Raw genomic sequence first — 14,902 nt, 5'->3', positions numbered from 1 at the left:
TCCTTTTAACTTTATCACCTCCAGTTTATGCTTCCTCTCTCTTTCTCTCTCCTCCCTAGCAGTTTTTTCTCTGGCCACTTGTGCATCAATCTCCATGTTTTAATTCCAGTTGTCTTTCATGTTCCTTCTTTCTTTCTTCAGCTTCCAATCTGGCTAAATCTAGTTTCTTTTGGACATCACTTTCTGTCATCTTAGCCTCCCTGCGCTTAGCTTAGCCTAACCCGAGAGCGAGCGAGCTAGCTAGCTAGCTAGCTAGAAAGAAAGAAAGAAAGAACCCAGCTTGTGAATTCCCTTGCTCTAGCTTAACTACTCTGCCCTGAGGCAGACAAGAGAAAAAACAAAAAACCTCCAGCTGCTCTCAGCTAAAAAACAACAACCCAGCTTGTGAATACCCTTGCTGTAGCTTGACTACTCTGCCCTGAGGCAGAGAAGAGAGAGAGAGAGAGAGAGAGAACCTCCAGCTGCTCTCAGCTAAAAAAAGGTGTCCTTTTAATAAAAAAAAAAAAACAAAAAACCAAACCCTCCCTGCTTTCCAAGCAGCCAAAAGAAGAAAAAAGTCCTTTTAATATCCTGAAGTTTGTTCTTCTGGTTCAAAATGATCCCACCGCTCTGCCACCACCACACTTTCCTAGAGTCCTGTTCTGTTTACTCGTAAAAGTTCCAACGGGTGTTGCTTCCTGTGAGAGACTAACTGCCTTCCAAATCTTATTGCATGATTTACTGTTCAGCTCATGTCCTACTGTAATATATTTAGCAATCAAACTTTTCCAAACACTTTCCATATTGAATAGGATGAGTGCTGGCTCATGATCTGTAAACTGCAGGTCGAGAGTGGGCAGATGAACTTACGCATGTTACTTCCACAAATCTTATTGTTTGACAGGTGGAAACACATGTTTTTGTCTCTCCCTTCTGACTGGGATATTTCTATGCTGAATAGTCCCCTGCCTTCCTTGTGATTATCTTCAGCAAACAGCAGGCTGCCTAAGCAAGCTATTTTGCCTTCTCTTCAGAGATGGTACACAGTGTAATTGCCACAGTTCAGCTACCACACAGCTATTTCTAAGCAAGCACACTTAATTCTTAAACTAGTCAGCATGCACATAATTTCTTTACCTTCTCAGCAGTCACCTCAACTTTACCATGAGCTCTGGTTGGTGATTTAGTCATTCAAACCCTACCCAGGGGTTTTTCCTGTGGTCACAAGTTCATCACAGTTTCAGCTCAGAACAAGCACCCTCGTGATATGGAATAATTCATTTACCCAGTTTGGGCCTTTGAGGAGACTGCGATTACCTAATCAGCCAGACAGTGGTTTTCTGCCCAAGCCAAAGCTTCAAAAGGGGTGTGAATCACTGTCATTCCCTTCACCCAAAGTATTTCCTAGACAATCTGCTTAATATATGTTCTCCCAAGAAGTCCTGCTGAAATTCCTAATACTTCTCAGAGATTGCATTAATCACATCTCCTAGAGAAGTTGCATACAAGTCCGCAATAACACATAAATAATGCACTTTTAATACAATGGACCCCAGAGGCATTAATTTAATTCAATAAGATGTGCCAAAGTTCCTGCTCTACCTTGGTGGGTCTTGCACTTATTGGTGGATTTGCTTGTCTTGGAGCTTCACGGCAGCCCTCAGCGTGGCCGTTTTTCTGAATTCACAGTCCAGGTCGACTCCTCCTATGTCTGACCAGGAGTTGGGAGGTTTGGGGGGAACTCGGACCAGCCCTCTACTCCGGGTTCCAGCCCAGGGCCCTGTGGAATGCAGCTGTCTAGAGTGCCTCCTGGAACAGCTGTGCGACAGCTACAACTCCCTGGGCTACTTCCCCATGGCCTCCTCCCAACACCTTCTTTATCCTCACCATAGTGTGGTGTCTGATAATGCTTGTACATAGTGTGGTGTCCTCCTGGTGTCTGATAATGCTTGTACACCTCAGTCCTCCAACTGTCCACATTCTCACTCTCAGCTCCTAGCGCCTCATACTCCCAGCTCCTCACACGCACACCACAAACTGAAGTGAGCTCCTTTTTAAAACCCAGGTGCCCTGATTAGCCTGCCTTAATTGATTTTAGCAGCTCCTTGATTGGCTGCAGGTGTTCTAATCAGCCTGTCTTAATTGTCTCCAGAAGGTTCCTGATTGTTCTGTTACCTTACCCAGGGAAAAGGGACCTACTTAGCCTGGGGCTTATATATCTGCCTTCTATTACTATACTTACATGGCAGGGGAGATACCATGATCACGAAGGTGGTTTTCCCAGGGCAAGGCTCATCCATTGCACTGCGGGTGTGCTGACCCATGCGATTTCCCCAAATGCGGGAAACTCGACTGCATAATTTGTGGTAGTGGGGGACTGCGTTCGTGCTCTCCCCTGGGAAAAAAAATTATTACTCTCCTATAGCCATCTGGCCCGACCCTGTCACAAAGATTTATCTTAATTCCATAAGGTTCGTCCAGGATAGTGTTATCTGTTACAGGTGAATGCTGGAGCTGAATCTCAAATTCCTATCGTGTGCATAGTACTAACACTTGACATTTGTATAGTGCCTTTGATCCTGAAGCATCCTAAAGCACTTCTCTTAGGGCTCCAAGTTTGGCTGAAAATAAGACTATCCATTTTCTAGTACAAGAGCATGTCCAGCCTATGGCTATACTGTATGCTGATCCCTTTTCAGGACACTCACTATGTTACCTAAAGCAACAAAGGCATTAATTTTGGTGTATCCCTCTCCACCTTCTTAGATTAGCTCTCGTGTCTCCTGATGGCTGTGCTGGGACAAAAGGTCTAAAAATTCTAGGATTGCAGCAACTCTAGAGTATTAACAGCTTTTTTCCTGCCTTTATCTATGGTTAGCGAAGTCCAACAGGAACAAATGGACCAGTTTACTTAGCTACCTAAAAGGTGATGGACTATAGACGATAGGAAAGGTGAATTAGGTTGAAGATGCACTAAAATCTCAGCAAGGTGGTTGTAATCTATAATTATGTTTGTTTATTCATTCAGTGAATCTGGGGATAGCCAAGTGATCAACTTGCAATATGTTTTTAATGATTGTCTTTTTCTATTTAAAAATTATCTAAAATTATTATGTTCTTGATACTAGAAACTGTTTGGATTTCTTAGCTAAAATTCCTAACCTGCAGATATTTCGAATTTATAATTCAGACTCTGCTTGTGAAAAGTGAATCTTGGCTGGAATTCATAAATATCTTCATGTAGGGAAGTTCGATGCCCATGGGAAGGGGGAGAATGTTGAGAAGAGGGAGGATATTCAATTAAGTTTAAAGGTAGTAAATTTAAAACTAATAAAGGAAATACTCTTTCACATAACACATCATTAGACTGTGGAATTCATTGCCACAGGAAGTCAAAGGCCAAAAACTTAGCAAGACTCAAAAAGGGAGTGGACACTTTATATGGATAACTAGAATATAGAGAGTTGTCATAATTATCAGCTTTTGGGAGGAGATGTTAAGCCTTATGCTCCACTGTTTAAGCCAATCTCAAATTGTTAGAACACAATTTTGCCTAATTTGTGTGGGGCAGATGACACTGGATCTTCTTAAGAAGGTGTTAGAACACTGTGTTAAGCATCTGGACCAGCCCCTGTCAGAAAGGACATTGTCTGGTCTGATCCAGGTTGTCAGTTCCTGTGTGAAAAGATCAAACAGTAAAATGAAAATATACTTAATGTATTTGTGGGGAAATATTCCACTATTGCAGGTATGAATGAACAAACGTTTTTGACTTTCCTGTGGTTTTTCCAGCTTTAAACTAGAATGGAGTTGTGTACAAGTACATTTCATTTTGATAGCATTATCTTATTAGTTACCAAAGCTTACCCATGTTAACTACAGTGGAATTTTACATCAACATGTTTGACAAACAATGCAGTATCTGAAATCTAAACTGTCTTCAGAAAAAACTGATCTTGCTGAATTTTGTATGTTTTCCAGTGGGAAACCTAAATGTTTCAGGTCAGCTGATCTGTCAGCCTGATGTGCTATAGTGCCTCATGGGAGTTAAAGTTCAGGTGTCTTATCCCCCCACATTCTCCCCTTTGAGCCAGGCTCCTTGGCTGAACTACATCTCCTATGATGCACTGTCCCTGCTTTCATTGAACCAGTAGCAGTGCAGCATGACCACAGTATATCATGAGATGTGGGGAGCCCAACCCAGAAAAAAATGGAAACCATGAGGCACTATGGCTACTCAGGGGGACCAGATTAATGCAACCCAAGCTGAAACAAAACATCTTGATTTCGTTCAACAAACTAGTTTTTTCAATCTGGGAATGTCAAGGTTTCATTTTGGTTGAAAAAGTCCAAACAAAATGTCTTAACATTACTGAATTGAAATGTTTGGAACTTTCCATTCTGCGAATTTCATCCTTAAGTCGGAAGGAAAAAAGTCAATATCCCTTCCCATGGGACAAATTCCAGTTTTTATCCAGCTTTACTGATTATACGCTAATGGTGCAGATAAATAACACAGCTGCCATGATGCCCTCAGCAGTGTTTCACACGACCGTTTGTTTTTACTGACAGGAAGTGCTGGCCTACATCTTCATTATAACCTACTTTATTTCAGAAACCACCTATAATATCTGCTTAGTTAGCCAGAAGACTGGAAGTGTAGTGTAGCCTCCAGGTTTTCTGGGACTAAAGAGGGAAATGTGGAAGACATTTGCACTTGCCTACATTTGGCTCTGGGACCATGTCTGCATTTTATGGCATTCCTAGATCTTTACTTTTCCTAGACATACACAACTTATATGAAGTATGAAGTCTTGCAATTGAGTCTGTAGTCTGATGGACATAAAACAATTGCACTAACATACATGAACTTTCCCTTCACCTTAATTAGGTCATTCAAAGGCTCCTTGTGACCACTGAAACATGAATGCTATAAAATAACTAAATAGGGTATCCACACCCATGCTGAGTTACTGCAATTTCATTAAAGGGGACAGCTAAGGTTAGCTTGGATGCAAAAGACTCATGGAAAAAAGGCCAAACCAGAGCAGACCCATCCATGCCAGCTCAAACAACCTGAGCTAAAGAAATGCATCTTTTTTTCAGAGCTGCTGTTTTCTGACTTTCCTCTAAGTTTAGCCAGTACTGGGACTCCAGCTGAGGAGCATTCTAGCCATATGGCATCCATCAAACAAACAGTGGCATTTCTTTTCCCCTGCAGAAGTAGGAAAACCTGCAGATTTACCCGTTTTCTGAAACCTGCGTAGAATGTTTTGCATGAAGAGGGTTTAACATAGGTCTGAAGTCTCTAGCAACAAGGCAGGGAAAGTTTGCCCGACACTAATGTGCCTCATATCTCACCTAGAGGGAACCACCAATTTATTTTTCCCCCCCCTGCCTGGTAAGTCTCTGGCTTCCTGAGTCTGCCCACAAAGCTGTGTCAGTCCCAGTGCTGACTTGCGTGGTGTGAATACCAGTCCACCCGGAACTTAACTAACACACACATCCTGCCCCAGAGCTCTTCAGATAGGTCAATGAATAGCTTTCGATCGCTTTCGCTCTGTAAGCGTCAAAGCTTAGCTGAAGGACTCTACTATCTTCTTTTCTTAAGCCTATTTGGGTTACCCCAGTAGCATTTTATTACAGTAGCAGGCAGAGACCTCAACCCGGTCTGGAGCCTGTTGTGCTAGGCACTGTATAACTAGTGCTAGCATCTGGTGTTGCCGTATGTAATAGCTTTTGTAGTGAAGACTCTTTATCTGCATTCTCTTCACAGGTGGCGTGACCATCCGGAGTATCCCTTCAATGATGAATATTGAAAATAAACCATAGTGGCATATATTCAACTCAATATTGTGGGGCTGTGTCCAAAAACACCTAGTTCTAAAAGGGCTTTCATTGTAATGGAGACTTTCCAGAACATCAGAATTAAAACATGAATGAAGTTACATTTCATTTGTCTCTTCAAACTTTCCTTGTCACCCTTGCCAACAGCTGAAGGATAGTTCTGTTTAAGTTACTGATAGGCCCAAACCATGTGAGCTGAACACTTTAATTTTTTATTTGGGGCAGGGTGGGAGGGGAGAAGAGCACGCAGGATCCAAAATGAATCCTATTTCTGAGTCTTAATGTGCAGTCTATATAAAACAAAGATCAGAACATTCCTGACTTGTAGAGTTTTTAAAACTGGGTCAAAACTGTGCAGTGCGGGCACATTGCTACCTCAGATTGAATGCTGCATGTCCGCTCACCATCATGTTTGATCTTGCAGTGAAGCCGTAGCATTGAATTTGTGATATCAGAATAATTTCCACAGCAAAGCAGCACAAACACAGCATTCTCAAGATCAAGTGAAAAGGCTGGTTGGGAGGCGGAGATTACTTGGGCATTTAAAAAAAAATTGTCTAATGGAGGTTTTACTTTTGCATATGGTCTCTTCTGCTTGAGTGTAATGTGGAAACCACCACTTAAAGAGCTCTGTGTGTGTGTGTCTCTCTCCCCCTCTCTCTTTCTTTCTTTTTCATCAAGCTGAGCACATGATTCTTTAGTCCTCTTGCAAATCCCAAAAATGATGATCCCCCCCACAAGAAACTATTCATTTCAAAGCCCTGAAAAGAACTCTTATTTGTAGTGTGCTTACAGTGAATACACCAAATTCCTGACCCAGTCTTTCCTGCTCTAGTAAATGTGAATTTAGAAGGGGTATTTTGTTAAATATCATTGACTTTATATTGTGCTTGGTGTGAGGCAGTACAAGATTTGTAATGTCAACAGTAGCAAACAGATGAACGAAAGGAATCTGGCTGGACATGACACACTTGTACAAACTTCCTTGTATTTCCTCCAGAAGCAGAAAACATCTCAATCTGTGGAGGTTTGACTGGATAAACAGGGCCTGCAGTAAGGGAAGGCCCCAGCCCCTTCTGGCTGGAGTTTTCAGGTTAAGTATGAGAATGTTTTAACTCTCTATCTCATACCCAAATACACTGAGAAGGAAAAGTTGTCTTGGGGTACCCAGAAAATTGAAGTCCATTGCTGAAGGGGAAATAAAGGGAAGGGAGATGGGTTGTTGTTTTTTTGGGGGCTTGTATTTTTCTCAGATAAGAAAATGCTCAGACAGGAGATAAATAATTCTTGGAAAGGACATAATGGTCTTGTGTTGGCTTCCATGTACACCACAGTGCTGCTAATGCAGAATATCCCTCTATTGATTAGACTAGAACTATTCTGAAGTCTAGTCTGCGTAGGTAGAGAAATGTTTCAGTGGAAACAGAATCTGTTTGTTCAAGCCCTTTCCTAGTTCTTGTAATGTTGTCTTTAAAAGGAGATACAATGGTGATCTTTCAAAAATAACAGTGTAAGAAAGACACTTTAAAACAGACATGATGGTGCTAGAGTAATTTTGGGTAGATGGGAGTGGTGAGAAGTGTTGTAAACAAATACATTCATTGTGGGAGAAGAGGCTTTATGCTGAATTATCAGCCACAACTGAACCTCCCTAATGCTACTATGTCCATAGGGGAGTGTCACAAGTGGTACACTAACTCACTGTAGATACTAAAGACCAAGGGCAATCCAGATCTCCTTCAATTGTCCATTTAGGTCAACAGATGCAAGCTAGGAAATGAATGTTCTCCATGGTCAGTCTAAAGTTCCTCCTCCTCCTATTCTTAAGGAAATAAAGAACCAACTCCTTGGCTGCCAGAATGGTACTATGCTGATTCACAGCAGCTGGGGATGTGGATAAAGTTTTTTAAATCTTAAATTCCAGGTTCAGAGTAATATGCCTATTGCTATACAAAACAACCAGGGAGTTAGAGGGGTAAAACACCATTACCTCTGCTCTCGTTAATACACTCAAGCCTTGAATGGACATACGTCCTGTGCTGAATTGCTTAACACTAGCACAGTGCACTACTTTCATACTGTAACCTGACCAGGCTCAGGTTGCACACCCAGCACTCAGGCCAGGTCTGGCAGCATTGTTTTGTATATTAGAAGTTGCCTTGATTTCTCAAATCTTGTCCTTTAAACCATTCTCTGCAAAACCTAGAGAGGAGATCTGCAATAAAATGCTTGATCTAACCTATGCATAACTCTTGGCTAAACCTGGATTCCAAACACCCCTCTGCATCTAGAGGGTGCCTGAAGTTCTAAGAAATCAGCATCCCTTCATTTTCCCTTGTAAAGGGGATACGTAGAAGCCTCTCCCCTCAGCAAGCCATAATGATGTACATATACTCATGCCGTCTTTCAGTAGGGAGGTAAAGAAATGGATAGGACTGATTGAAAGCTTCTCCACTCTATACTCTGCCCTTCATAGACTTCTCCAGGCTGAAATGGGTGATGAAAAAGATTCTACTACTTCCCAGGTGGAGATTCTTCCATGCTGATTTTCACTAATTATGAAACTATTCCTGACATCTAGCCTAGATAACCCCTTTGCTCCGTTTCAGACCATTGCTTCCCATTGTTCTACATGTTGCCCTAAGACTAGGAGGTCTAGAGAAGGGGAAACAAACAGCCCTGCAGATGAGATCCCCAGTCATGCATTCCAGCTGCTGCTGCACAAAGTAAAAAACAACAGAACATGGACTTGACTTGCCTGTAACCCATTTCAAAGTGCCGTTTAATTCCCTGCCTGGTGTGAAATATGTTCCTCCTGAGCACTTCATGCAGCTCTGCTCCAAGTGGAAGGGCCAGCCCTGGCCCAGGGGGCCTAAGTGCCTGCTGTTCTAATACTAATTACAGGTGAAAAGAATAGACCTAAAAAACAGTAAAACTTGTTCACTTTTACTGCACCCAGGAAACTGACCAGTGCCAAAAATTCTTCCAGACTCAAACACAAAATGAGACCCAGACCAAAGATGGCTACATTATACTTTCATGTGTTCGAAAGGGCTTTTATTGCCAATAGCGCACAAAGGACTGCCAGTCCAACAGTATAAATCTCTCTCTCTCCGCTACATGAACAGCATAATAAGCTCTTCACATTCAAAGTGAGCCAAGGTGGCTGAGGGGATTTGTAAGGTAATGTGAAGTTTTGCACAGCAAAGTTCAGCAGAATCTAGTGGTGACCAAGATCTGCTTGTCCCTACAAAAATCTTAGGGTATGTCTACACTACGGTATAAGGTCGAATTTATAGAAGTCGGTTTTTTAGAAATCGGTTTTATATATTCGAGTGTGTGCGGCCCCACAGAAAATGCTCTAAGTGCATTAAGTGCATTAACTCGGCGGAGTGCTTCCACAGCACCGAGGCTAGAGTCGACTTCCGGAGCGTTGCACTGTGGGTAGCTATCCCACAGTTCCCACAGTCTCCGCTGCCCATTGGAATTCTGGGTTGAGATCCCAATGCCTGATGGGGCTAAAACATTGTCACGGGTGGTTCTGGGTACGTATCGTCAGACCCCCCGTTCCCTCCCTCCCTCCGTGAAAGCAAGGGCAGACAATCGTTTCGCGCCTTTTTTCCTCAGTTACCTGTGCAGACGCCATACCACGGCAAGCATGGAGCCCTCTCAGGTAACCGTCACCCTATGTCTCCTGGGTGCTGGCAGACGCGGTACGGCATTGCTACACAGTAGCAGCAACCCCTTGCCTTCTGGCAGCAGACGGTACAGTACGACTGGTAGCCGTCATCGTCATGTCCGAGGTGCTCCTGGCCACGTCGGCTGGGAGCGCCTGGGCAGACATGGGCGCAGGGACTAAATTTGGAGTGACTTGACCAGGTCATTCTCTTTAGTCCTGCAGTCAGTCCTATTGAACCGTCTTATGGTGAGCGGGCAGGCGATACGGACTGCTAGCAGTCATACTGTACCATCTTCTGCCGAGCAGCCATGAGATGTGGGTGGCATGCAGTCCTTCTGCACCGTCTGCTGCCAGCCAAAGATGTAAAAGATAGATGGAGTGGATCAAAACAAGAAATAGACCAGATTTGTTTTGTACTCATTTGCTTCCCCCCATCCCCTGTCTAGGGGACTCATTCTTCTAGGTCACACTGCAGTCACTCACAGAGAAGGTGCAGCGAGGTAAATCTAGCCATGTATCAATCAGAGGCCAGGCTAACCTTCTTGTTCCAATAAGAACGATAACTTAGGTGCACCATTTCTTATTGGAACCCTCCGTGAAGTCCTGCCTGAAATACTCCTAGATGTAAAGCCACCCCCTTTGTTGATTTTAGCTCCCTGAAGCCAACCCTGTAAGCCGTGTCCTCAGTCGCCCCTCCCGGCGTCAGAGCAACAGCAAACAATCGGGCATCTGAGAGTGCTGTCCAGAGCAGTCACAATGGAGCACTCTGATGGGGCTAAAACATTGTCGCGGGTGGTTCTGGGTACGTATCGTCAGGCCCCCCGTTCCCTCCCTCCCTCCGTGAAAGCAAGGGCAGACAATCGTTTCGCGCCTTTTTTCCTCAGTTACCTGTGCAGACGCCATACCACGGCAAGCATGGAGCCCTCTCAGGTAACCGTCACCCTATGTCTCCTGGGTGCTGGCAGATGCGGTACGGCATTGCTACACAGTAGCAGCAACCCCTTGCCTTCTGGCAGCAGACGGTACAGTACGACTGGTAGCCGTCATCGTCATGTCCGAGGTGCTCCTGGCCATGTCGGCTGGGAGTGCCTGGGCAGACATGGGCGCAGGGACTAAATTTGGAGTGACTTGACCAGGTCATTCTCTTTAGTCCTGCAGTCAGTCCTATTGAACCGTCTTATGGTGAGCAGGCAGGCGATACGGACTGCTAGCAGTCGTACTGTACCATCTTCTGCCGAGCAGCCATGAGATGTGGATGGCATGCAGTCCTTCTGCACCGTCTGCTGCCAGCCAAAGATGTAAAAGATAGATGGAGTGGGTCAAAACAAGAAATAGACCAGATTTGTTTTGTACTCATTTGCCTCCTCCCTGTCTAGGGGACTCATTCCTCTAGGTCACACTGCAGTCACTCACAGAGAAGGTGCAGCGAGGTAAATCTAGCCATGTATCAATCAGAGGCCAGGCTAACCTCCTTGTTCCAATAAGAACGATAACTTAGGTGCACCATTTCTTATTGGAACCCTCCGTGAAGTCCTGCCTGAAATACTCCTTGATGTAAAGACACCCCCTTTGTTGATTTTAGCTCCCTGAAGCCAACCCTGTAAGCCGTGTCGTCAGTCGCCCCTCCCTCTGTCAGAGCAACGGCAGACAATCGTTCCGCGCCTTTTTTCTGTGCGGACGCCATACCAAGGGAAGCATGGAGGCCGCTCAGCTCACTTTGGCAATTAGGAGCACATTAAACACCACACGCATTATCCAGCAGTATATGCAGCACCAGAACCTGGCAAAGCGATACCGGGCGAGGAGGCGATGTCAGCGCGGTCACGTGAGTGATCAGGACATGGACACAGATTTCTCTGAAAGCATGGGCCCTGACAATGCATGCATCATGGTGCTAATGGGGCAGGTTCATGCTGTGGAACGCCAATTCTGGGCTCGGGAAACAAGCACAGCCTGGTGGGACCGCATAGTGTTGCAGGTCTGGGACGATTCCCAGTGGCTGCGAAACTTTCGCATGCGTAAGGGCACTTTCATGGAACTTTGTGACTTGCTTTCCCCTGCCCTGAGGTGCATGAATACCAAGATGAGAGCAGCCCTCACAGTTGAGAAGTGAGTGGCAATAGCCCTGTGGAAGCTTGCAACGCCAGACAGCTACCGGTCAGTTGGGAATCAATTTGGAGTGGGCAAATCTACTGTGGGGGCTGCTGTGATGCAAGTAGCCCACGCAATCAAAGATCTGCTGATATCAAGGGTAGTGACCCTGGGAAATGTGCAGGTCAGAGTGGATGGCTTTGCTGCAATGGGATTCCCTAACTGTGGTGGGGCTATAGACGGAACCCATATCCCTATCTTGGCACCGGAGCACCAAGCCGCCGAGTACATAAACCGCAAGGGGTACTTTTCGATAGTGCTGCAAGCTCTGGTGGATCACAAGGGACGTTTCACCAACATCAACGTGGGATGGCCGGGAAAGGTGCATGATGCTCGCATCTTCAGGAACTCTGGTCTGTTTCAAAAGCTGCAGGAAGGGACTTTATTCCCAGACCAGAAAATAACTGTTGGGGATGTTGAAATGCCTATATGTATCCCTGGGGACCCAGCCTACCCCTTAATGCCATGGCTCATGAAGCTGTACACAGGCAGCCTGGACAGTAGTCAGGAGCTGTTCAACTACATGCTGAGCAAGTGCAGAATGGTGGTAGAATGTGCATTTGGACGTTTAAAGGCGCGCTGGCGCAGTTTACTGACTCGCTTAGACCTCAGCGAAACCAATATTCCCACTGTTATTACTGCTTGCTGTGTGCTCCACAATATCTGTGAGAGTAAGGGGGAGACGTTTATGGCAGGGTGGGAGGTTGAGGCAAATCGCCTGGCTGCTGGTTACGCGTAGCCAGACACCAGGGCAGTTAGAAGAGCACAGGAGGGCGCGGTACGCATCAGAGAAGCTTTGAAAACCACTTTCATGACTGGCCAGGCTACGGTGTGAAAGTTCTGTTTGTTTCTCCTTGATGAAACCCCCCGCCCCTTGGTTCACTCTACTTCCCTGTAAGCTTACCACCCGCCCCTCCTCCCTTCAATCACCGCTTGCAGAGGCAATAAAGTCATTGTTGCTTCACATTCATGCATTCTTTATTCATTCATCACACAAATAGGGGGATGACTAACAAGGTAGCCCAGGAGGGGTGGTGGAGGAGGGAAGGAAAATGCCACACAGCACTTTAAGCACAGCACTTTAAAAGTTTACAACTTTAAAATTTATTGAATGACAGCCTTCTTTTTTTTGGGCAATCCTCTTTGGTGGAGTGGCTGGTTGGCCGGAGGCCCCCCCACCGCGTTCTTGGGCGTCTGGGTGTGGAGGCTATGGAACTTGGGGAGGAGGGCGGTTGGTTACAGAGGGGCAGCAGTGGCAGTCTGTGCTCCAGCTGCCTTTGCTGCAGCTCAACCATACAGTGGAGCATACTGGTTTGGTCCTGCAGCAGCCTCAGCATTGAATCCTGCCTCCTCTCATCACGCTGCCCCCACATTTGAGCTTCAGCCCTGTCTTCAGCATGCCACTTACTCTCTTCAGCCCGCCACCTCTCCTCCCGGTCATTTTGTGCTTTCCTGCATTCTGACATTATTTGCCTCCACGCATTCGTCTGTGCTCTGTCAGTGTGGGAGGACAGCATGAGCTCGGAGAACATTTCATCGCGAGTGCGTTTTTTTTTCTTTCCAAGCTTCACTAGCCTCTGGGAAGAAGAAGATCCTGTGATCATTGAAACACATGCAGCTGGTGGAGAAAAAAAAAGGGACAGCGGTATTTAAAAAGACATATTTTATAAAACAGTGACTACACTCTTTCAGGGTAAACCTTGCTGTTAACATTACATACATAGCACATGTGCTTTCGTTACAAGGTCGCATTTTGCCTCCTCCCACCGCGTGACTACCCCCTCAACCTTCCCCCTCCCTGTGGCTAACAGCGGGGAACATTTCTGTTTAGCCACAGGCAAACAGCCCAGCAGGAATGGGCTCCTCTGAGTGTCCCCTGAAGAAAAGCACTCTATTTCAACCAGGTGACCATGAATTATATCTCACTCTCCTGAGGATAACACAGAGAGATAAAGAACGGATGTTGTTTGAATGCCAGCAAACATACACTGCAATGCTTTGTTCTACAATGATTCCCGAGTATGTGTTACTGGCCTCGAGTGGTAAAGTGTCCTACCATGAAGGACGCAATAAGGCTGCCCTCCCCAGAAATCTTTTGCAAAGGCTTTAGGACTTCATCTAGGAGAACCGCAAATGCCAGTGCAAAGTAATCCTTTCACATGCTTGCTTTTAAACCATGTATAGTATTTTAAAAGGTACACTCACCAGAGGTCCCTTCTCCGCCTGCTGGGTCCAGGAGGCAGCCTTGGGTGGGTTCGGGGGGTACTGGCTCCAGGTCTAGGGTGAGAAACAGTTCCTGGCTGTCGGGAAAACCGGTTTCTCCGCTTGCTTGCTGTGAGCTATCTACAACCTCCTCCTCCTCATCATCTTCTTCGTCCCCAAAACCTGCTTCCGTATTGCCTCCATCTCCATTGAAGGAGTCAAACAACACGGCTGGGGTAGTGGTGGCTGAACCCCCTAAAATGGCATGCAGCTCATCATAGAAGCAGCATGTTTGGGGCTCTGACCCAGAGCGGCTGTTCGCCTCTCTGGTTTTCTGGTAGGCTTGCCTCAGCTCCTTCAGTTTCACGCGGCACTGCTTCGGGTCCCTGTTATGGCCTCTGTCCTTCATGCCCTGGGAGATTTTGACAAAGGTTTTGGCATTTCGAAAACTGGAACGGAGTTCTGATAGCACGGATTCCTCTCCCCAAACAGCGATCAGATCCCGTACCTCCCGTTCGGTCCATGCTGGAGCTCTTTTGCGATTCTGGGACTCCATCATGGTCACCTGTGCTGATGAGCTCTGCATGGTCACCTGCAGCTTGCCACGCTGGCCAAACAGGAAATGAGATTCAAAAGTTCGCGGTTCTTTTCCTGTCTACCTGGCCAGTGCATCTGAGTTGAGAGTGCTGTCCAGAGCGGTCAGAATGGAGCACTCTGGGATAGCTCCCGGAGGCCAATACCATCGAATTGTGTCCACAGTACCCCAAATTCAAGCCGGTAACATCGATTTAAGCGCTAATCCACTTGTCAGGGGTGGAGTAAGGAAATCGATTTTAAGAGCCCTTTATGTCGAAATAAAGGGCTTCATTGTGTGGACGGGTGCAGGTTTACATCGATTTAACGCTGCTAAATTCGACCTAAAGTCCTAGTGTAGACCAGGGCTTAGGTCTGAACATTTCAACAATGGCATTAGCTGAATAGAACTTAAGAGGTGTCAGATGCCACGCCAAAGAGTCGTTAACTAACACGATGCTGAACATTAAC

At 45.7% G+C, this 14,902-nt stretch overlaps 2 protein-coding genes and 1 non-coding gene across 4 annotated transcripts in view; 2 read left to right on the top strand and 1 right to left on the bottom strand.

Annotated features, from left to right (window-relative positions):
• AKR1D1 (aldo-keto reductase family 1 member D1) overlaps positions 1-5,911 on the top strand; it is a 146,201-nt gene extending 140,290 nt beyond the window's left edge. For both annotated transcript variants that reach the window (XM_073330070.1, XM_073330061.1), the window contains exon 9: positions 5,756-5,911. In XM_073330070.1, the coding sequence (XP_073186171.1) occupies positions 5,756-5,798 (43 nt within the window). In that variant the 3' untranslated portion in view covers positions 5,799-5,911. The remainder of the gene's footprint in view (positions 1-5,755) is intronic.
• LOC140905657 (U1 spliceosomal RNA) lies at positions 2,214-2,377 on the top strand. The gene has a single exon (XR_012156902.1). It is a non-coding gene; the product is annotated as a U1 spliceosomal RNA (small nuclear RNA).
• Positions 5,912-6,937: 1,026 nt separating the features above from the next.
• LOC140908530 (uncharacterized) lies at positions 6,938-14,539 on the bottom strand. Its single transcript, XM_073335861.1, has 3 exons — positions 13,862-14,539; positions 13,065-13,274; positions 6,938-7,014 (listed from the first exon to the last, which is right to left on the bottom strand). Exons 1-3 carry the CDS (start codon positions 14,442-14,444, stop codon positions 6,938-6,940), a joined length of 870 nt encoding a protein of 289 aa, XP_073191962.1. The 5' UTR covers positions 14,445-14,539.
• Between the last annotated feature and the right edge of the window lie 363 nt (positions 14,540-14,902).

This window comes from Lepidochelys kempii, chromosome 1, assembly GCF_965140265.1.
Source record: "Lepidochelys kempii isolate rLepKem1 chromosome 1, rLepKem1.hap2, whole genome shotgun sequence".
Classification (NCBI taxonomy): Eukaryota; Metazoa; Chordata; order Testudines; family Cheloniidae; genus Lepidochelys; species Lepidochelys kempii.
This window is presented reverse-complemented; position numbering and strand designations above follow the sequence as displayed.

Bases quoted from the DNA above. Each gene is read 5' to 3' on its own strand.
- LOC140908530 (XM_073335861.1), bottom strand. From the start codon at position 14,444: ATGCAGAGCTCATCAGCACAGGTGACCATGATGGAGTCCCAGAATCGC. The intron at 13,275-13,861 runs GTGAGTGTACCT...TTTCTCCACCAG, and splicing joins AGGCGGAGAAGGGACCTCTG to CTGCATGTGTTTCAATGATC. The intron at 7,015-13,064 runs GTAAGTGGCATG...TTTCCCCTTCAG, and splicing joins GAGGTGGCGGGCTGAAGAGA to CAATGGACTTCAATTTTCTG.